We start from the raw sequence: 22,127 nt of genomic DNA on the forward strand, positions 1-22,127 counted from the left end.
ATGTTGGTCCTCGTAAACAAAAATTCCTTGTTATTGTCAGATTACTTCTCCAGGAAAAAAAAAAAAAAAACGACGAACAAACCAAGTCTTCATGATTTTCAGCAGGTAGGTATTTCGTGTAGCTTCATTTTCACACAATACCAGACGTAGGACCATACTACTCAGATTTTTAAAGCTGGAAATCTTTGTATCCATTGTATGTGCATGTAGAAACAAAAGTTGTGTTGGCTGCATTTTGGCATGACATTTGTTCATAAAACTCCATTTCTTTCTAACGGAGTAGATCGTGCTTTTATAATTCAGGAGTATTCTGTGGAATAGAGGAGTGTCGCAAAGTACTAAAAGGGTTTTGTGAGTTTTTCAGCCACCTCTCGCCTGCCGTAACGACAACATCAACATCCTCACCTTGTTTTTCTCCTGCCTATTCCAATGCTCTTGTGATGGGTGTGGGGGTCACTGTGGCAGAGTCATGAGCTGTCCCGATAGGATGACCTAGGGGGGCCAGAAGGGGGCCACCATTCCCAACCTCTTTAAAATTGAATTTTAATGCATCCACAGTCAGAGCAATTCCAATAGACTACCTCATTAGGCATCATACACGCTCACACATTGTAGGCAGTACAGCCCGTCTCAAGAAAATGATCAGACCCTTTACAGTCATCACAGTTCGTTCTCATGGTTTATAATGTGATGGTACTAGATGATGAGGTTGTAGAGTATTGAGTTAAGTACATTTATTCATTCTCCCTTATGATAGGAGATTTGGCTCTCGGTATGCATAGTAATACTTAAAGGACAAGTTCACCTTTATAAACATAAGGATTGAGAGAATGTAGCAATATTAGTAGAACACATCATTGAAAGTTTGAGGAAAATCAGACAATCCGTTCAAAAGTTATGAATTTTTAAAATTTTTGTGCAGCAACCGCTGGATGAGAAGACTACTGCAGTGTATGAATAACTTGCGTACAACAATATAAGGAAAATATAAAGAGAATTTCACAAAATTCCATCTTTTGAAAAAAGTACACATTCCCCTGACTCGTTACCGACAAATGTTATGGGCAATACTATTCCCCCTGCCTTTAGAAAGAGGCAAGTCAAGAGCTCTTTTATTATGCGAAAAAAGTGAAAATATGTTAAATTTTCTTTTACATTTTCTTTATACTGTTGTACGCATATGACTCACAAGCTGTAGTAGTCTCCTCATCCAGCGGTTCCAACACAAAAATTTTAAAAATTCATAACTTTTGCATCGATTGTCCAATTTTCCTCAAACTTTCACTGATGTGTTCTACTAATATTGTTGCATTCTCTCAATCCTTATGTTTATGAAGGTGAACTTGTCCTTTAAGGAGTATGTGACAGTAATTTCATCGGTGAGCATAGTGGAAACTCTTCCAATCAGATCAGTAGTGTAAATCATGTTTAATGTATAGTTTACCATTGGGAGTGATTTCAAAAATTGTGAGTTATCACATTTGATGCATATGTGTAGGTCAGTTGTATCACAAAACATCATGCAATATAAAAAATTTGCAATGAAGCCTGAAATATAAAGAGATACTACCGTTTTTCTCAATAAAATGCAACTGTAGATATGGTTTAGTCTGTAAGCATTTTTATTATAACTATTGTTCACATTAACAATACTCAACATTGATTATACTGATTCAAATGTTTACATTGGTTGTTTCTATCCTGAAATCAGAAAAACTTAAACTCAGAACGATTTTGAAGCACTAAACTGGGTTTTTTGTTTCATCTGCAAATGGTTAATAGTGCCCTTACTTTATATACATATACATTGAAACTGCAGACCATACATTTATATTCAAGTGTATGTTTACAAAGTTACTCCCGTTACTCAAATAAATTGATGAGGTAGGCAGTCGTCAATACTTCTTTTCAGTAATGAAGGAAGACAAAGATTGTGACAAATTACACACAGGTGCATCTTTGTTCTGTTGCCTGGTAACTGAGCATGAGTAAAAATATATTAAGTTTATGATGTCAAATTCAAAAATGTTATTGTAGGGGTATATTTTGAACAGGTGTGTCACTGAGTGCATAGCCTCTTGCTTCATCTGTATGCCGTTATAGTCGAGTTGGTCCCATCTTAGGCCACCCTACGTTATGTTCTGATATTATTTCATCATTTCACCCGAACGGGCTATAAATAGAGAAATATAATGCTTTTGTGAAGAATGGTGGTGTGAAGAAACAGGATTTGTTTTTGATGTCTTGCCTGGACTTCAGATAGCTAATTTTTTTTTTTTTTTTTTTTGTGGGCGGACTGTACCATGGTTGTGTAAGAGATATTATTCCACAGGGTAAGGGGAGACATGGGTGATGGAATATATGAGTGAATTTTGATGAGATGCCACTGCTATAATTTGCTGTCGAGGTACTTTCCCTAATTTTCCAAACCCTGAAATTTTCCATGAAATGTTTTTGTGCTGATGAGGATATCTTGCTTCAGCAAAACACCTCAGGTGCATACCGGCTCCATGCTAATTTCAACTCGTCTATTGTGTCTGGATTCTGTCTTCATATTGTTTGCTGCTATGGTATTGCGAATACTTTTGACAGACACACATTTGCACATGTATGTGTATATTTTTGTTTATTTCTTTGAAATACGCCAGTCACCTATGAAGGAATAAGATGCATCTGGGTGTAATGCAATGTGATCTCGTTCCCTAGACTTCGCATATAAATATGCCATTATTTAGTGAGCCTAATTTTTCGCGAATCGGAACCACCTGACAATTTTGTGAGGAGTGAAATTTGTGATCATTGAGTACAGAAATGAACAAAAAAGTGTATATGTGCACATTGCATTCATGTAGGGAGCAGATTTAATATTTAACATTGCAAATAGCACCCGACGTGCTAAATTTGTGAAAATAAAAGCCTTTGCAAAATTTATGGCATATATTATGTATATTATTATTTCATCAACCCATTCATTCCTAGAAATCATATTTCCATAGTTTGATGCTGTTGTCTATTTCAAGATTTTTTTTTTCATTTTTAGCATTAGTGTCTCATAAATTAGAATGAAATTTTTTCTTTCATATGGGTCCTATACAATGTGTAACAGTTATCATATACCACTGTTTATGTAATTGTGGAAATATCAAAACCCTCAAAATCACTATGTTTATAACTAATCCTTTAATTGGCAACACAGTTTTGAAGATGATGAAAATAAATATTCCTCTCAGATCTGTAATTTGGAGGATATTTTTTTCAGATATCGTGTTAATCAAATAAACCTAACCAATTCAATATGTCTTTCTACAAAATAAAATTCAGAGATGCCATTTCAGTGACTTGGTAGTTAAAACTCTGACAACATCAGTTGTTGAATAGGCAATATACCTGTAAATACATCATGTATGTTCAGCAAATCTAATTTTGTGTGAATCAAGACTTTCCAACAATTTTGTGAGTGGTTAAATTTGCCAATGTGAAGTCAAATGTGAACAAAGAAATGCATGCGTCATGTCATATTCATGTCATGATCTGAGTTAATATTTTTGCGTATTTTCAGATTTGCAACTAGTAATCAACTCGCGAAGTTCACAAAAATAAAAACCTCACAAAATATTCAGCATATACAGTACTTGTAATTACATTATCACCAGAAAAAAACTTAATTGTGCTGATTATAGTATTAAAAATTATTGGCATGAGCATTGAAATCTGGGAATAATTCATTAAGTGGTAATTGAAAATTCATTCACAAGAAATGTACTGTATATGCCGAATATGTCACGAGGTTTTTATTTTCGCGAATTTCGCGAGTTAGGTGCTATTAGCGAAATTAAAGACACGCGAAAATATTGACTCTGATCCCAATGTGAATATGATGTATGATGGTACATTTCTCCATTCAGTACAGGACTCCACGATCGCGAAAATTTAGACTCGCGAAATATATGGCGTATACAGTACAGTGTATTCATCTCTCTGTTCCCTCTGCACCTTGCAAATAGGGTGTGAAAACTCAGATTACTCGGGTTTGAAGAGCTAGAGCTCTATGACCCATTTACCTTCTACTGCAACCTAACCAGGCTTGCCAAGTCTCCCTTGATATTGCAAGAAGCTTCCCAAAAGTTAATTATCTTTTTACGTCCTGGCAAATAATGTGACTGCCTCCTTCATTTCCTGAATTAACCTGTTCCGTACGGGAACCTGGTGGCCATTGTATTAAAGTCTATGAGCATTTCAGAATTCAGTGTGAAACGGGTTAATACCACCTATTGCAATGTACATTTAACAAAAGCTTTCAAAACCTCCTGATTGTGATAATGAATGTGTGCAGTCCTGCATTACTCACATACAATACACCCTTGACTTGTAAGTGTGTGTTTTTTCTTCTGTTCCTTAACTTATTTATTTTTGCAGTGGATATGAAGGAAGGGATTGAAAAAGATAAAAACGACTAGACAGCCTCTCAGACAGATCAAACAAACAACATCTTTTTGTTGAGAAGATCCTCTTTGTGCCTGCTTGAATTACAAACCAGAGCAGATGATTTTCAGACGGTCTCCCAGCAGGCATTAATCATTCAAGATAAATTGTTTATTAAGAGAACTGAGAGAGAGAGATGGGATTCGATGATACTGCTTCCTGTGCCATTTTACATACAGTGTATGAGTATTCCGTAATGTACAGCTATAACGGGAATTGTGCAGAACGAATGGTGTGTAGGTCTCATTACAAATTTCTGTCTCTAAGAAAGCAAGAGGTGTGAACATTAGCCTGAAGATAATTGGAAAATAGTCATCAGATTCTTTGCTTTATTTGTCATCTGATTGGCATCTCCAACCTGATTATTTGACTGTAATTGCCAATCTTATAACCACATTCATGAATGCTGAATAGATTTGGCTTGCAAGTAAAAATGTGTATGCAGGATATGGCATATGGCAAAGCTTACATTCTGCAGTATTAAATGTAGATTTTATGTTTACTTGCAAGGTATGCCTTTTGGATACTGGAGTGATTTGATGAGGCTAGTGGCCTGCAGATTAATTCTCAATTAGGCATCCACATCTGGGTCACATGTATCACGTAATTGGTTCTCAAATCGATTTCATGACCCAAATGGTTATTCAATGCATGCATTCAAAAAGGGTTAGGCTTGGGGGCATGCTTACATAAAATGATGTGGCTGGGAAGGCATACAAATACATGTGAATTTCTTGCGCAGTATGCTCACCATGAACAACTGACTGACTGCTGATGAGACTATGAGCAGACACACTGACATTTAAAGGGGAATTCTAAACCATTTTAATGTTAGTCAAATAAAAAAAAGTGAAAATTTGACCAAAATCGGATGAAAATTAAGGAAATTGTAAAATTGTTAAGTTTTGCTAATTTTCACAAAACGCCTCTTGAACAGTCCATATGAATATGCAAATGAGTGTCAGAGCTGATGATGTCATTACCTCACAACTTGCCATATATAGTTTGTTAAAAAAACATTGAAATTTCCATTTTTTTATTTTGTGAGGTTCAAATGCGACTATGCCTCAGTATCAATCAAATCCTGATATATATCTGCCTGATCGTTATTTTGAAGTTATTCAGCCAAGAGTAACATTATGTTTTACTCTTAATTGTTTGCAGAAAATTGAATAATTTTCAATTTTTTTTACACAATCCCTGAAAAATTTAAGATGATTTACATCATCAGCTCATCATGTGCGTATAAATATTCATATAATTTGTGAAAGAACTGTTTTGCAGAAGTTAGCAAAACTTTTCAATTTCAAACTTTCCTCATTTTTACCCAATTTTGACCCCCCAAAAAAATGCTATTATGCTTGTACGATTTTACTTTTTCTTTCCAGACAAACTTTTACCCAGCTTGGAATTTCCCTTTACTTGCCCTTTCACTACCTATTGTATTTCTGTACATTCCATTTACCATGTGAACATGTGCGAGTGGATATGCTTGACAGTACGTGTTTGACACACAGATTCTGCCATACCTTACAAGGACAATTTATAGGTCAGCCTTCTAAAAGGTATTACGATATTCTATGATGTAGGAAGAATTTTTAACCTGACGTACTATTCTACATTAATTCATGATTATTTCACATCAGAATTTTTGCAGTTGATGGGTTTATTAGTCCTGCAACTGAAACCTTTTCCAGTATGTAGCATTGGGATGGAAGACACTCTACCAAATTCTTATTGGTCATTATAAGAATGAAGAGAGAAATGAATGATGAAATTTGGAGTTTAATATTTAAATCTGTTTGGATTTAAAGCTATCATAATCCACTTCATTTGAAAATTGCTAAGAGGTTGACTGACATTTTGTTTTTGTTGTTGTTTTTGTTTTTTAGTGAAAAAATTTATTACCATAAGATTTAAACAACTTGGGTATTACATTGCATCTGTGTTCATTCACAAATAATATACACTGTGCGTTGTGTTAGTGCAATCCAATCTATGACTTATTGCTGGTATCCTTTTGAACTTAAACTCAGTTTTCAGTTTGGCTGTGAACTAATGAAATTTTCCTTATTTGCATTGTTTACACAGAAACATCGCGACCACTCAGTTTGAGGCCACGGCAGCCCGCAAAGCGTTCCCGTGTTTCGACGAACCGGCTCTGAAGGCCAATTTCTCAATGACGATGATACGGAACCCACAGTACTTAACACTTTTCAACACACCGGCTTCAGAAAGGGGAGTCCCCCATCACGAAGGAGGAGGAGACCAAAACTTGGTCCATGACATCTACCAGCCCACCGTTCCGATGAGCACCTATCTTGTGGCGTTTGTCGTTTGTGACTTTCAGAACATCAGTGATGTCACCAGCAGTGGTACACAGGTAGGAATACATGGGACCAAAGAGACATGTGTAGATGATAATCAGTGCCAGTGGTTTGTTTACAGTTTATCATCACGGTTGATATCTTAATTTTGCTGTGTTTGTCAGGTTTGTTTGTGTTTTCAAATAGTAACTGCTTAGTTTACTTTTTGGCATACGTACTGGGGTGCTCTCCATTGCTGATTGGCACATTCAATGTTTGTCTGGAAACTGGGTGCTATCAAATGAGTAGCTCAGATTACCTTGTCCCCTAATCCCTCGCATTACCATGACTTTCCTGTTGGACTGAGACACAGTACTACATCTGAATGGGCTTGCTAACTTTACAACTAGGTTAAGTTTGGATGTATTAAAGGAGACCTCCGCATGATTTTCAGATTTTTACATTTGAACAACTATGAATTAGTTATACTGAGGACAGAGTTTCAGAATTTGTGATAATTGGAATGAAGAATAAGAATATTTTCAAAATTTAAAACATATTGCAATGAACAAGGATGATGACATGGCAGAGTCACCATAAGAATGCATGAGTTGGGGCTCAAGGAAGCAGAACAAAAGAAGAAGGCATGCATAGATTATACCACAGGTGAACTCACAAGCAAGCAGTATTGTAATAAAATTACACTGCTACATTTCTGAAATATGTGAACCTCCTATGTCATCATCCTTGTTCAGTGTAATTTGTTAAGATTTTTCAAAGTATTGTTTCTCTGCTCTAGAACCACAATGAATTCCCACAAACCAATACATGGAGTTGTCAATTTATGTACTACATGATGTGAAATTATGAAAATCGTCTGGAATGTCCCTTTAATGCTAAATGCTGATGAAAATGTTTGGGAAGTTGAGTTAATGTCTGGGCACATATAAAAGGTTAGACAAGTTTGGGATGTGGTCTTCTGTTTTGCTCTTGGTATCAAAGATTCAACCAAACGAACGAACCAATTTAATATGTTGTCAATTCAATAAGAAATTAAATCCATGAAAGGTCACAGGTGTAGAATATCGAACGAATTTATTATGTGTTGTACTGTCTAGATAGTAACATTTATGAATTTTACAAACAGTGTATGTTGCTATGAAAACAGGATTCAAAGATTGTCATATCAAGGAGGTATGAGAGAATTCATACCTCCTTGGTCATATCCAGACTTTTCACAGATGGACAGTTACTAAACATTTGGTATTTCATTACCGTTGTACACTGCAATGGTTTAGTGAGTTTCTGATTCATCATCAGTCGGTTAGATTAACTTCATTGATTTCACAATACTAGTCTTTTTTTTTCTACCATTTTTTTTCTTCAAAAAATGAAAGACTGTAGCACTTTTTTCTCTCCATCCGTGGCTCCCCAATGATATGCAGCCAGCAGGAGAAGACAAAGAAATGTATGCAGAATATAAAGTGTGATACCCAGGAGAAGCCCTCTCCACACAGACATGCATTATCTCCACAAATATTGATAACGGTTGCATGTGGATACTCAGTGAAATCTGAGATTCACTCTGGAGACTGTAGATTGATTTCGTCTCTATGGCACCACACATCAGAAAAATGTGCAATGCATTAAAGGATGTGATGCCATTTTTTTCCCCCCATGAAACAGACAAGGTAATGTCAGTCTTGAGTGAAACATACCTGAAATCTACCCGTACATTCATTGTACAAAGCTCATTTTGGAGCCTTGGCATTAAAAATTGTTGAAATTTTATTAAAAACCATAAAAGCTGACCATTGAGCAGGTGTGTAGAAATGTATTACTTACATATCCTATAGGGCATGACTGGCATATTAGTGGCAGTTGCTGCCATTCATAATATAGATGTGGATGAGAAGGTTGTAGGAAAAAGAAACATGGTTGGAACAGATATTGGCTTATTTTAACTTAAATTGCAAACCCATTTGTCAGACAAGACTTCACATGCAAGCTTTTATCATGTATTGTATGTAAAATTTGCTTTAGTTCCTAGAAAGAAAGAAAACTGATAATTCATGGGCCAAAAGGCATACATATAGTACAGATAGTAGTCATAGAACATATTTTATATCTCATCAAAGCTGTCACATTCAGCAGTCTGATAATATGATGCAAATGGTATTGCACAGTAAATTTTTTCAAAACCTGTATAGTGTAGAGAATTGAGGGCTGCAATGTACCACATTTAAGACATGATATGTACCAGATAGGCGCTGCCCATGTTGTGGGTAAGATGAGCCACGTTTGCTGAAAATTTTCCCCTCTCAGATTGAAATATCAATTATATGTCGAGACTTTTTTTTTTCTCCTCTCCAAGGATTCTTTATGCTTCCATGCAAACTCATGCCAGTGACTCATTCATATCTGCAGGGTACACAGAGTACAATTTCAAAGTAGTTCTGTTTCCTGCAGCCAGTAATTGCTGTGTGTTAAGATCGGCATTGCCCACCTTTTATCCACTCTCAATGGACTCCCATCATACGTGCTATTGTAAATGCCACCAGCGTTTCTGATTAGAAGTGCATTTTATAACGAACGCGACAAAAAAAGAACTTTCAGCTGCCAAGCGAGGGAAGGGGAGCTGCCGTGTCTGGGGAAGACAGAGTCCCTCCGCTGTTGAATTTGAGGCTTAATGTCACAGCAATGCCCTCATCAATCCCGAAAGCTGGAAAAGCCTGGAAGAGCGAGGATGGTTGCCATGGTAAACAGAGCTCGTGAATTGTACTTCGCCAAATAGCATTTCCACATATGGATGTCAGCTCTCCTTCTCTCTCTCTCTCTTTCTTTCTAAATTTCTCCCTGTCTATCTATCACCATCTCTGTGTGTACAAATTTATGTAACTAATACCAGGGTAAATGAAACTCTGTGAGAAATAGAAATGTAATGTTTAGCATTTCAACAAGGGACATAATACAGTATACATGTATGTTAGCATGAAGCATGACAGTGTATTACTTGGAGATTAACAAGAGTTTGATATGTGCGAGGAGGCTGTCTGGATGTTAAAAAAGGCCATCTCGTCTATGACCCACACTGCCTCCCCATGATAAAAAGCCACACGCAGAAACAGGCAAATTGAAAAAAAAAAAAAAAGGAAGGAAGAGTGGTAAGATTGTCAATGGAAAGCTGGTAAAGTAACATGTGGGATCTTATATACAGTGAAGGGCAAAGGCATCATAATGCAGGTATAACCAGGTAGATGTACGATGAAACTGGTAGAGCATGCATATTGTCTGCAGAAAGAAATTTACAGCCAGAAGGACCACTATATATTCAGAGATGCCAACCCTCCCGATTTCATCGGGAGGCTCCCGAAAATTCACCCAAACTCCCGCCCTTACGATCACTATCCTTATCCTCCCGAAATTTCGATATTTTTGCACTGTTCACTAATCAGAATGTACTAGTATGAGAATTGAATGAAAAACATCGTCTGCTACGTATAGCATGTGGTAACTCCATAATGTTCGCTGCTACCAAATTGTACGTAAAAAATTGCAAATTCAAATGAGGAGCAGCGAAACATTGGGTCTGGATCTCGCTTATGCGATCATTCACTGATATTTAGTGCATGCTTTATGTGTACAGTACAGTGCATGCGGCATCCCATGTATGCACAGTGTATATGCATGCGATACGCTCACTGCATGCAGCTGGGCCCCGTACCAGCCCGGCGGTCGCGACCACCGTGCCGTGTATAACAGCCGCTAGAGTTCTACGAGTCGCGCCGCAGCTGTGGAACATCGACTTCGAAGTTACCGATGCTTCAAGCCTTCGATGTTGGTTACGAAATGGCGGAAAAGAAGCATGCGAAGACCAAGAAATGGTCTCAGAAGTACAAGACCGAATACAGTCTCCAATACCCGTGTATTCGAAAGTCTGAAAGAGGAATTCATCATGCGTATTGTACAGTGTGCAGCGTTGATATTTCAGTTGAGCACGGAGGTCGCGATGATATTCGGAAGCACGTTGGAAGCAAACGGCACACGGACATTGCGAAGGAGAGATCTTCGAGCACGAGTACCGGTACACTTCTGAATTATTTCACCAAACAAGGGACAAGCGAGGAAGAGGATGTTACCCGAGCGGAACTTCTCTTTAGTGGATTTATTGTGGAACATAACTTGCCCATATCAGTCTCGGATCATGCTGGACCTCTATTTCAAAAGATGTTTCCAGATTCAAAAGTTGCTTCAAAGTATGGATGTGCAAGAACAAAAACTTCAGCAATAATTGGTGAGTTGTCAAATGTTACTGCTTCATCTATTGCAGATATTGCTAGACTAGCTCCATTTAGCCTAGCTACAGACGGTAGCAATGACAGTGGTGAGGCCCAGCTATATCCTGTCCTGATTTCGTACTATGACAACAGTGCTGGGATTGTGAAGCAAGGTTTGCTAAGTTTGCCTGCGTGCAAACAAGATTCCACTGGAGAAAACATTTTCAAACTGCTTGATCATGAGTTCAGTGACAGGAAAATTCCGTGGGGAAATTGTGTTTCCTTTTGTGCTGATAATGCCTCTGTCATGGTGGGCAAGCACAAAGGAGTCGCTGCTTATATCCACAAACAAAATCCAGAGTGCTATATCATGGGATGCCCTTGCCATATGATGCACAATACGGCCAAGAAGGCGGCTCAGGCCTTACCCATTGAATTAGATGACTTTCTCATCGATATTTACTACTACTTGGACAAAAGTAGTAAACGCGTCAAAGGAGTGAAAGCACTGCAAGAGCTCTGTGATGCCCCGACACACAAGATTCTAAAGCATGTCGCAACAAGGTGGCTGTCCCTTGGCCAGTGCATAGACAGGCTGATTGAACAGTGGGAGCCACTTCGCCTCTTCTTCAAAGAGGAAGTACGAAGAAAAATGCAACCAACTGTAGCCAAGACTCTAACAACGAGCAAGAAGGACGGCACTGTATCTACTGCCAGTACTGGCACTGCAGGATCAAGCACTAGTGGAGCAGCATTCACCACTACCACTGCAGTATCTGCTGCGAAGAAGACAGCAGGGACAGCACCAAAACCAATGCTTAGAGCAGGTAGCATCACCGGCCCTTCATCACGTTCATCTACAAAGCAGATCCCTTCAGAGTCGAGAAAGACTGTAGTCCCATCTACAGGCAAAGAAGGACCCAAGTTAAGTTCTGCTTTTGCCAAATCACTTGATAGAAGCTCAGGCTCAGCAAAACCTTCGAATCAGAGGCCTTCTTCCTTGGCTGCACCTACCTCAAGCTCTCTCCTCAAACGTAAAATTGAATCTGGTACTACGAGTCTGACCTCTTCTGCTGGCAGTAAACGCAAGTGTGATCGCCCTGCGGCTAAGTGTACTACGAGTTCTACAACTAAAAACGCATCTTCCTCAAACACTGTGCAGGAATCTAGAGAAAAACGTGTCAACAGGATGTTCTTGTCTCCACAAACAAAACTCTATTGTTTCTTCCTTCGATATGCTAACAAGCTTTTTGAGAAGGGGAATCTTCTGCTCCAAAGAGACGAACCCTGTATTCATCTCCTGCACAGAGAACTGAATGGTCTTCTGAAAGATATCTTCGTACGGTTTTTGAAACCATCATCAGTGTCATCGGTTGCTCTGGTAAATGTACCCTTCTCTGACAGAAATCATCAGAAGAATGATGAGGACCTCATGATTGGGAACGATGCCAAACTGTATATAAGGGAACAAAGGAGGCTCAAGAAATCCACCTTCACTCTGAGTGAGTCAGACATCCAAGGTTTCTTCAGTGCAGTTCGCTCATATTATGTGAAAGCCTGCAATTACATCTTCAAAACCTGGCCGCTAGATGATGAATTAGCCAAGCATGCTCAGGTGCTGGATGTTAAGCTACACCAAGAAGTGGGGTTTGACTGTGTGGAGTTTTTCATCAAGAAATTCCCCTGTCTGTTCAGTGACGGTGATAGTGACATTGTAGACAGTCTTGAGAGTGAATTTGCTCACTACCAGGCAGACGCCTCCATACCTACAATTGCTACTGAGATAGTGAGAGTGGATGAGCAGTGGCATCGGATTTCACAGCTCACAGATCCCTGCACTGGTGCCAAGAAGTATCCTAATTTGAGCAAAGTGATGAAGGGAATCTTGGTCATTCCTCATTCGAACGCATCATGTGAGCGGGCATTCAGTCTTGTACGGAAGAATCATACTGAATTTCGTCCCAATTTGAGCGTCAAAACCCTGGAAGCACTCTTAATTGAAAAACTAGCTCATAGCACCCCTTGCTACCAGAGAGAATACAGCAAAGACATTATCCGAAGGGCTAAAAAAGCCACACAGCTATCACTCAGCAAAGCTGCCATGGAAAAAGCAAGCAGCAGTAGTACCAGCCAGTAAGGTAAGAAAAATATTGCTGCTTTTTTGCTTTTTGTTAATCTTTGATTGTCCCCTAACTTACTAATATTAACATACATGTAACATTGAAAAGTGCACAATTTTCCCCTTTTTTTTGTTTAAAAAAATGGGAATTTTTAACATGTTAAATGCTCCAAAATAGGGCTCAGAGAGCACTAGAGAGCGTCTAGAACCCCAGAGCTTCCAGGGCCCTAAGGCGGGCCCTGGACCCCGCCGCAAGGGTCGAGCGCTCCGCGCTCGAGATGTGCGCTTCGCGCACATTATTTGGTGTCAGTTGCAAATCCTCCCTAATTCTGATTTCCAAAAGTTGGCATCTCTGTATATTAATATTACCTGTAATTGTGGTCATGCCACAATGCATTGAAGTTAAGTTGACATGAGATGATTTCTTAAAGGCACATAGACCCGGTGGTTTGGTCGAATGCGTACGTGGACGCACGGCGCAAGTTTCCTACAGAGACCTATGCTATCGACTCCCATTTCCACGAGCCGAAAAATTCCGATCAACTGTAGTCTGTAGTCCGATCACAGTTCGGCTCACGATTCAGCTGATGATGACAGCTTTAGCAAACTTCTTCTGTGACATCATACTAAGAAGCATGCACCCTGGCATCACTACAGATTGCGTGATGCGCAGAAGACAATGAAGGCAACGTTACCTAGCAACACCTACGCGCTTTACTCATGACAGCTCAATTTCAGCAATCTTCGTATCATTGCTAACGGTGATCGGCAGTATCATCCAACAGCGCCCCTGCAACCACCGGATCTATGTGCCTTTAAATTCTTGCCCAGTAAGAGATGATGGATACCATCATCTTGCTCTAGAAAACTTAAGTGTGCACTCACTGATGGGTTGTGCCATTTATATCCAGTCTATTCCCTCCTCGAGCAACACTTCTAAACAACAACATCAAATGGCAGTCAAAAGAAGTTAACAGTTATACTCGATGCACCTGTAGAGGAAGGCAGTCATAGGAGGTTAATGTAAATTGCATTACAAGACAGGTGCAAGCCCCCAACAGTCCACAGAGGTCATATCACCTGCCTTGTGGAATATCTATAGTCTGCAGACTGTCTAGTAGGAGGATACCTTTTCCGTTGTGAATGTACCTCAGTGTGGTAGAGTAGATCATAGGGTTTTTGGCTGCTAGTTGGTTATTAAAGGGTTAAATTATGGCCACCACCTGTACCTTCTACAGGCCATTCTGCGGCGCCTGCAGGTTCAATTACATACATGCATTTAAGTGCTGTGAGTTTCCTCTGTTGGCGGCGTGGCCTCCGACTCCAAGGCAATGCTGTACATGTACATGTAGTCTGTGGATACAGTCATGAATGAAGACCTTGCACGCATATCCATTCTTGGTAGGTTAGTGTTTATTTCTTGGACAGGCCAGAGCATGTATGATTATTAGAAATTCATATATATACTAACCAAAATCTGCAGATCGATGCAGGTTATAACTTTGAAAAAGAAAGCGCTAGGCAAAATTATGCTTTGACTAGCCTCACAAGATTGATTTCCCCTTATTTTGTTTCATGTGTAGTGTTAAAATAACCACTCACTTTGTTTTTCATCTTTTAAGGTACAGGAAACCTCTGCTTTTACGTGTGTGCAGCGTAGAGTTTAGGATGCAGTTCAAATAATGGACCCTTTTACCAGTGAATTCATGCATGAGGAATGCACTTAAGGGGCAGATATGGGCTTCATTTACGGCAGAAGATGGAGAAAGGGCACTCAAAGCTCTGTTTTTAATGAGGCCCATGTATTGATACTATGTGGTTTATGTGGAGTCATATGTGACATGTGATCTAGAAAACACTAGTCACAGAATACAGCCATAGGTATTGAGAAACGGAATGTCAAGACTCGGGGAGAATCTACCCCTGTGTTGCATTTAAAGCTGCACTGATTGTTTAGGAAAATGTGAGAAGAATTCAGGAAGTTACAACCATTTGTAAGTTGAAAGGTCATATAATGTGGCATTTATGTATGATCCAGGAATTAATTTAATGGATGTAATGAGGGCTTAACTCGTGTGTCATGAAACATAAGTCATTCAGGTCTTATGTAAAAAAGAAAAGAAAAAAAGAAAGAAAATGTGTTGAAATTCCTTTGTCAGATAGAGGACTTTGATTTCTGTCCACAAATTCATAGAAGATTTGTATTTTATTCCCCTTAATACATTTTTTGTTTGAAAAACAGATGACAACACAGTAGCATAGCTGAGGCATCTAATTTGAGGCTCCCATAGAACATAGTTGTAGAAGACCTCAGGACAATTCGAGTGTTATTGTTGTGATAATACTGGTCTCATTTACCTTGAACTTTGATGTTCCAGTCTATTCAGAGATTGATTCAAATTGAAACCCAATGACGTACATTATAATAAATGTACAGTCAACAGTAACCGTTCAAATTTCATCAGTTTAGAACCAGTGGTACTAAATTTCGTGACTATCTTGTGAGTTTGTCAGCTGGTAGTTTTTATCAGTGGATTGCAAAACAGTGTTTTGGTCTGATTGTGTGTAGACTAGGTGAGATTCTATGTGGTGTAGTTGGGTAGATATCTCAAAGTGGTAGTTCTTTGCTTACACCTAGCTGCTAGGCAGTGCTAGGTGTCAGTAATACCTTCTCTAAAGTGCATCACTGGTCTCAAGTTATATTAAAGGGGAAGTCCGGACGATTATCAGCCGTTTCATGTGTAAAGAACAATATTTAATGAACCTATTACCCTTTTCCTGACGAGAAAAGACCGTCAGATACATTTACTATGATTTTTTTAAAAATAAGGTAATTCTTCATGTTCGAATCCGTCGCGAGCTGCCCTTCGTACTATCTGTCCCAGGATGCATCGCGCGTGACGTATCGGGCGCAGTTTCCTCAGCTGAGAGCACCGCGAGCGAAGCCCAGCTACGCATCGATCTCCCATTGCACTGCTGACTGCGGGCAGTATCTGCATGCCTGCATAGGTGTGCCTTGTCGGCGCTACTGCAGGAGACCGTACACCGATTTAGGAGTGCTGTTGCCAAACGCTGTATTCCTTTATTCAAATAATCTTCGTTATATATCTATATAAAATCTTCAAAGATTAATGTAAAATAATTGCAATGCTATAACATTTTCGTTTAAATTGAAATATGTATGTATTATAATACTGCCGTACTTATTAGTGTCCACCCCATCACTTACAATGCATTAGCTGTTGTCGGGCTGTGCAGGCATACATTTACGTCTGCTGCTGCCAAGTGCTATCACAATCCGCGATCGTTTTTTCGACTTCTGAGTGTGAACAATCTGAAATCAGTCTGTCAATGTCAGAATTATTGCCTCTTTTGTTGTCCGAGACTGTTGAAAAGTGTGTCTGACGGTGATAAAATACGACAGTATACATGTAACTTGAACCGCGGAAGAAACGCCAGCGCCAGCTTGGTACCGCCGCCGCGCCGCGCCGGTAACTACGACCAGCAGCCCAATACACACAGCGTAATCGGGCTGCGTGTTGTAGCATTCAGGATCATGTAAAGGTAGTATCGTGGATAAATATCAATTTAAAATCGAAATATTTCTTCAATTTGAAGACTTACTAGTAAAGTTGAAGTATTGACAACACCCTAACACTTGACACATCGGCATTTTTTTAATGAAGCAATAGATCATGCCGCGTGCATCCGCTGTGTGGTCAGAGACTGTTGAGCGGTACGCTACTACCGCTTGCTTGGCCCGTATCACCGTTGCTCAAGCAGGGCTCCCCCGAGCCAGCTGACGCTCCAAGCAAAAAGCAATGTGAGGATGATACGTCACGCTGTCACGTGATCTTTCTCGCCGGCGTACAGAAATCGAACGGTTACGATTCAAAATTAGTGATGCTAAAAAATCGATTGTGGCGAGTTGGGAGGGTCTTTTTCAATGAAACTTAGTCATTATGGTCCTTTATTTATGTAGATTTTGATTAATTTTTTTTCAAAATCGCCCGGACTTCTCCTTTAAAGGAGACCTCCAGATGATTTTCAGACTTAAGCATTTGAACATCTATATATTGGTTATACTTGGTACAGAGTTTCAGAATGATTGTAGTGATTGCGATGAGGAGTAAGAATGTTTTCATAAAATCATAAAAAATCACAATAAACAAGGATGATGACATAGCAGCTTCATGTAACAATGCATGATTGGATGCTCAAGGAAGCTGAACAAAAGAAGAAAGCACGCATAAATTCTAGGTGAACTAGTTCAGCAAGTGGTATGGTAATGGGAATTACATTGCTACATTACTGGAATATGGGAGCCTCCTACGTCATCATCCTTGTTCAGTGTAATTTGTTTTAGTTTTTTCAGAGTATTCGTTTATCTGCTCAAGGACCATGATAAATTCCATAAGTCTATACATGGAGCTGTCGATTTATGTACACTATATGATATGAAATTATGAAAAACGTTCTGACTTCCAATTTGATACCATTCAATGAAACAGAGTGACAAAAAATTTCTGAAGACCATGTAGTGTTGTCCAGATCAAATATGGATATGAGTGGCATCATACTTTGATAACTTGATTTTCAGGAATAGAGTATTTTGCACAAACTGTTTGTGAAGACGGTCTTGTAAGCGATAATCTTTTCAAAAACTTTCCTTGCCTACTTGATATACCATGTCTTCTTGAATATGATTTAGATGGAAGAAGGTGCTGGTATCCGAGAGCTGAATTTAGAAAGTTGTGCCTTGGCTTGAAATAGAATTTGGCTGGTTGATCTTGGAACAAAATTTTAGTGTTGAATACATCACGATATTAGATTAATAATTTTAATGTAGCCCTTGAGATGAGAAAGGAAAATGTCTTATGCTGAGCAAATTGGGGATGCATCATTCAAGGAAGTTAAAAGAATCATTACCAGTGCATTGTTAATAGTATTTTTGTGCTTACCATTATCCTAGGCTGAATCTGTTTGATTTTTCTGTTTTCTTACCAAGGATCACTAACTGTGTTGCTGACATCACATATCCTCATATTATAGATATGGCAAAGCGTTCAAGTATCAGATGTTATTGGCAGAGGGTACACATTATTCACGGTCAGACTGGCAAAAGATCGAGATGTTTAAGATTGCAATCTTTAAGATCTCAAAGTTTTGCCAGTGTGACCGCAAACTCCCCGCAAAACTTCCCACTCTAACTAGGGATATTTCCCCTACCCCTCCAAACTTCTCGATCTCTTGCAAGTGTCACCACTGGCAACTGAATTTTGCGATCTTTTTTAGGCGACCAGTCCACCACCTGTTTGTGGGCGGTGTTTCCGAAGCGCGAGGCCATTGTCATATTCAGGTGTGCATTGTTACATCACAATCACGAGCCATCAGACAGCACGCTCTTTCCTCTTTCTTGGGCGCACGCGCACTAATGACCCAAACTTCTTGATCCAAAGATTGAGAAGTTCAGCTGCCAGTGTTGCCACATGACAAAAGAACATGAAGAATTCGCGATCTTAAACTTCTTGATCTGTTGCTCGTCTGACCGCGCACCTATTTTCAAACAAAAGTGTGTGGTTTCCAGATCACAATACCTCAAAGGGATATCATCTACTGTGTTCTACCATAAATGATCAGCATTGTTATTAAAGGGACATTCCAGGCGATTTTCATAATTTCTCATCATGTAGTACATAAATCGACAACTCCGTGTATAGATTTGTGGAATCTGTTGTGGTTCTTGAGCAGAGAAACAATACTTTGAAAAAATCTTAAACAAGTTACACTGAACAAGAATGATGACATAGGAGGTTCACATATATTTCAGAAATGTAGCAGTGTAATTCCGTTACAATACAGCTTGCTTGCGAGTTCACCTGTGTATAATCTATGCATGTCTTCTTTTGTTCTTCTTCCTTGAGCCCCAACTCATGCATTCTTATGGTGACTCTGCCATGTTATCATCCTTGTTCATTGCAATTTGTTCTAAATTTTGAAAATATTCTTATTCTTCATCCCAATTATCGCTAATTCTGAAACTCTGTCCTCAGTATAACTAATTTATAGTTGCTCAAATGTAAAAATTTGAAAATCATCCGGAGGTCTCCTTTAAGAATGCAAGGAGACTGATGTGTGCACTTTGCTGAGGCTTAATGATTCAGAAATCTAGCTCCTTTTTTCCTGCTTGGAAGAGTCCTGGTATCTGTGAGTTTTACAGAATATCTTTGTTTGCTTATTTTTGTGTCTTTCCTGTTTGCTTGTTTTATTAATGAATTGCTACAAAATGTATTTTTTACATTAGGACGGTATGTAATGCTTATTTGTGTGTTAAGATATGCAGACAGTTAATGTTAAAGGAACCATTTCCCATCCTCACAAACTCTATGTATTTTGTTTTCTCTTTTGGATTGCAGGTCGCTGTTTATGCTCCAGCGGAACAAATTAGCCAAGCTCAGTTGGCCCTGGAAGTTGTCAACAAAACCATTCCATTCTACGAGACCCTCTTTGACATCGACTACCCTCTCCCAAAACAAGGTATTGCCTGCCAGCTTTACTATCTCAAAGATACATGGAGTCCAGAAAATAAGAACTACACAGTTTCGTCATCATTTCACCCATACAGTCCAAGAAGCCATATTTTGTGATTTACACTCTATCTTTTGATTTTGATTTGTATGTATTGGGAGTATTTTCATAAGGTGCAATAAAGATAATTTACCATTTGAGCCCAGTGGTGGACATGTATTATTATTCATTTCTATTTCAGGATTTTCATTTCCTCTAAATTGCTAAAGGTATAACTAATTCCTAAATTGGCAACATATTGTAGAAGATTGGATTAATCATATTTTTTGTCATATTTTTGTGGGTTCTTTTCCTAATTTGTGCAGATGTAATGAACTTTACCAATTTTATCTAAATTTTCTCCAGTAGAATGCAGATGCAGTATTTAAAGTTGCCAAATTGATAGGGAGATTATTTCATTATTATTTTTTGTATTTATTTATTCTTTTTTTTTTTCTGTGGCAACATTCTCCCTTCGACTTTATTTTTTTTTAAGGCTGTAGATTTGTTTCAGATATCACCAGCACCGTGTTGTATTGTTTTGAGGTTGGTTTTGAATTGGTGAAATGATTGGATTAAAGGGGTGGTATAGTATTGGTTGAGATGAGGATTCAGCCTTTAATTTTTTGCAAGATGCTGTGAAACTACTTTATGAAATGTTAAAGAGCATACAATTCTAAGAGGAATTCAAAGTCCATTCGATGAAAATCGGTTTTGAAATGGCTGAGATATCCAAATCCAAAGTAAAACAAAACGATCCTAACAAAAGTTAGGTCCCACCGTTTTTTTAGGATTGCTTCGTTTTGGATATCTCAGCCACATCAAAACCAATTTTCATCAAATAAACATTGAATTCCTCTTGGAATTACATGCTCTCTCATATTTCAAAAGAGGCTTTTCATTATCTCACCCAAAATTGTTAGAAACCTGAAGTTTGGTCTCCACCAAAACTATACCATCCCTCTAAAGTCTGTCATTGATGTGTTCTCTTGACTGAGTTCTCAAAGAAGGAAGAAACAAACAGGTCTGGAGGCTGAATGTTTCAGACAAGTTGACTGTCTGTTATCAAATAAGCCCTTTAAGACTAGACAGACAGCATACTGCAACAGTGACAGTATTTCTTCTTCTTAATTAATGAAGAGTTTCTAAAGTCATCCTGCAGTGATGTATTGGGTGTGAGAGAATCTTGTGTCAAAAAATGATTAGGGTCCCTCCTCTCGCAACGGATGTAAGCAATGCTAGAAACCGATTCCTTTGTCTAGTGTCAGTGTGGCAGTCACTGCTAGCCGTGTGCGAGGTCCTGATTGTTGCTCGCGAAGCAGAGTGTAACCCCAAACTGTCAGCTCAAGTTTCGTTGACTTGATTTTCATGTCCAATATTTCCTGCGAGAATGCGCATTTGGCTTGAATCTGTATTATTTTGCTGGCGAACTTGGCCATTGCATATTTCATGACCCGTGCAATTGCAGCTGCATTTCTGTTTGAGTGCCCAAATTTCTGTTCCTGCAGCTGTTATTGGATTAAAGTGAATCTAACCCGAGTATACTCGTTTTAAGTGAAAGCGATGCCTGCCCCATCCATTTGTCTCCCATCGCTGTTGCGAGATTAGGTGTCGGAGTATGTGTGCCGGTCGTGCCTTGGACTTGATTTATACTGCGAATAATGCATGACGTTATTACTCATCCCCTCCCGTCTGCTGATCATCTCCGATTACGCCGAAGACCCAGAATTCTACTTGAGGATCCTTTCTCTTACACTGCTCCCATTTTTTCCTTTGTTTTAATGCAAGAGGGTATGTGATGGGGGTGGGGGTAGTTCTTTGAAGGTAAGGGAAATACCTTTCCTTCTAGAAAATGTTGTGAAAATGTCTGGCATGTCTCAAAACTGAACATCACATTTTGACATGAAGCATGTGAGGAGATGCAGGATGGAGGACACACTCTCCAATAATCCAGGTTTAGCTAGTATGTTTTTGACAGTGAGTCATCACCAAATGTAGATATAACGAAGTCCATTTTTTTAAAGCAATATTTCACAGTACTTTGTTTTCATGTACGCCGAGTGAATGTATCCATTTTTGCAAACTAGTATACCACATCAAAGTGACTCCTAGATTTGATTTCAAAGCTACTGCTTGGCTGCCTGAGAGCACTGATCAAGAAGTCAACCCCGAGGGCCCCCCGTTGGGCAGTCATTACATTGCGAGCGAGTGTGTCCACATTACCCACGCTGTCATAACATCGCCGCAGACAATCCCTTTTTGAGCCCGGCCGGAATGCTTTGCTTGAAAGACCATGTTTGTGTAAGACGAGACACATTGCAATCCTTTCTCTCCTTGCGCCGGCTCTCAATTGCTTTTCGCTCTGCCATAATGCAA

At 39.0% G+C, this 22,127-nt stretch overlaps 2 protein-coding genes across 2 annotated transcripts in view; both read left to right on the plus strand.

Annotated features, from left to right (window-relative positions):
* Positions 1 to 22,127, plus strand: part of LOC139740308 (endoplasmic reticulum aminopeptidase 1-like) — a 61,539-nt gene that overhangs the window by 18,044 nt on the left and 21,368 nt on the right. Inside the window, exons 2-3 of the mRNA XM_071650894.1 lie at positions 6,574 to 6,865; positions 19,601 to 19,721. Coding sequence (XP_071506995.1) covers positions 6,574 to 6,865; positions 19,601 to 19,721 — 413 coding nt within the window. The remainder of the gene's footprint in view (positions 1 to 6,573; positions 6,866 to 19,600; positions 19,722 to 22,127) is intronic.
* Positions 10,638 to 13,202, plus strand: LOC139740312 (uncharacterized). Its single transcript, XM_071650906.1, has one exon. It carries the CDS (start codon positions 10,638 to 10,640, stop codon positions 13,200 to 13,202), a length of 2,565 nt encoding a protein of 854 aa, XP_071507007.1.

The sequence above is a fragment of the Diadema antillarum genome, unplaced genomic scaffold (assembly GCF_040938485.1).
Source record: "Diadema antillarum isolate AM-2024a unplaced genomic scaffold, OU_Dant_1.0 seq00000847_RagTag, whole genome shotgun sequence".
Lineage (NCBI taxonomy): Eukaryota > Metazoa > Echinodermata > Echinoidea > Diadematoida > Diadematidae > Diadema > Diadema antillarum.

Excerpts from the sequence above, each read along its gene's own strand:
- LOC139740312 (XM_071650906.1), top strand. The coding sequence starts at position 10,638 with ATGGCGGAAAAGAAGCATGCGAAGACCAAGAAATGGTCTCAGAAGTAC.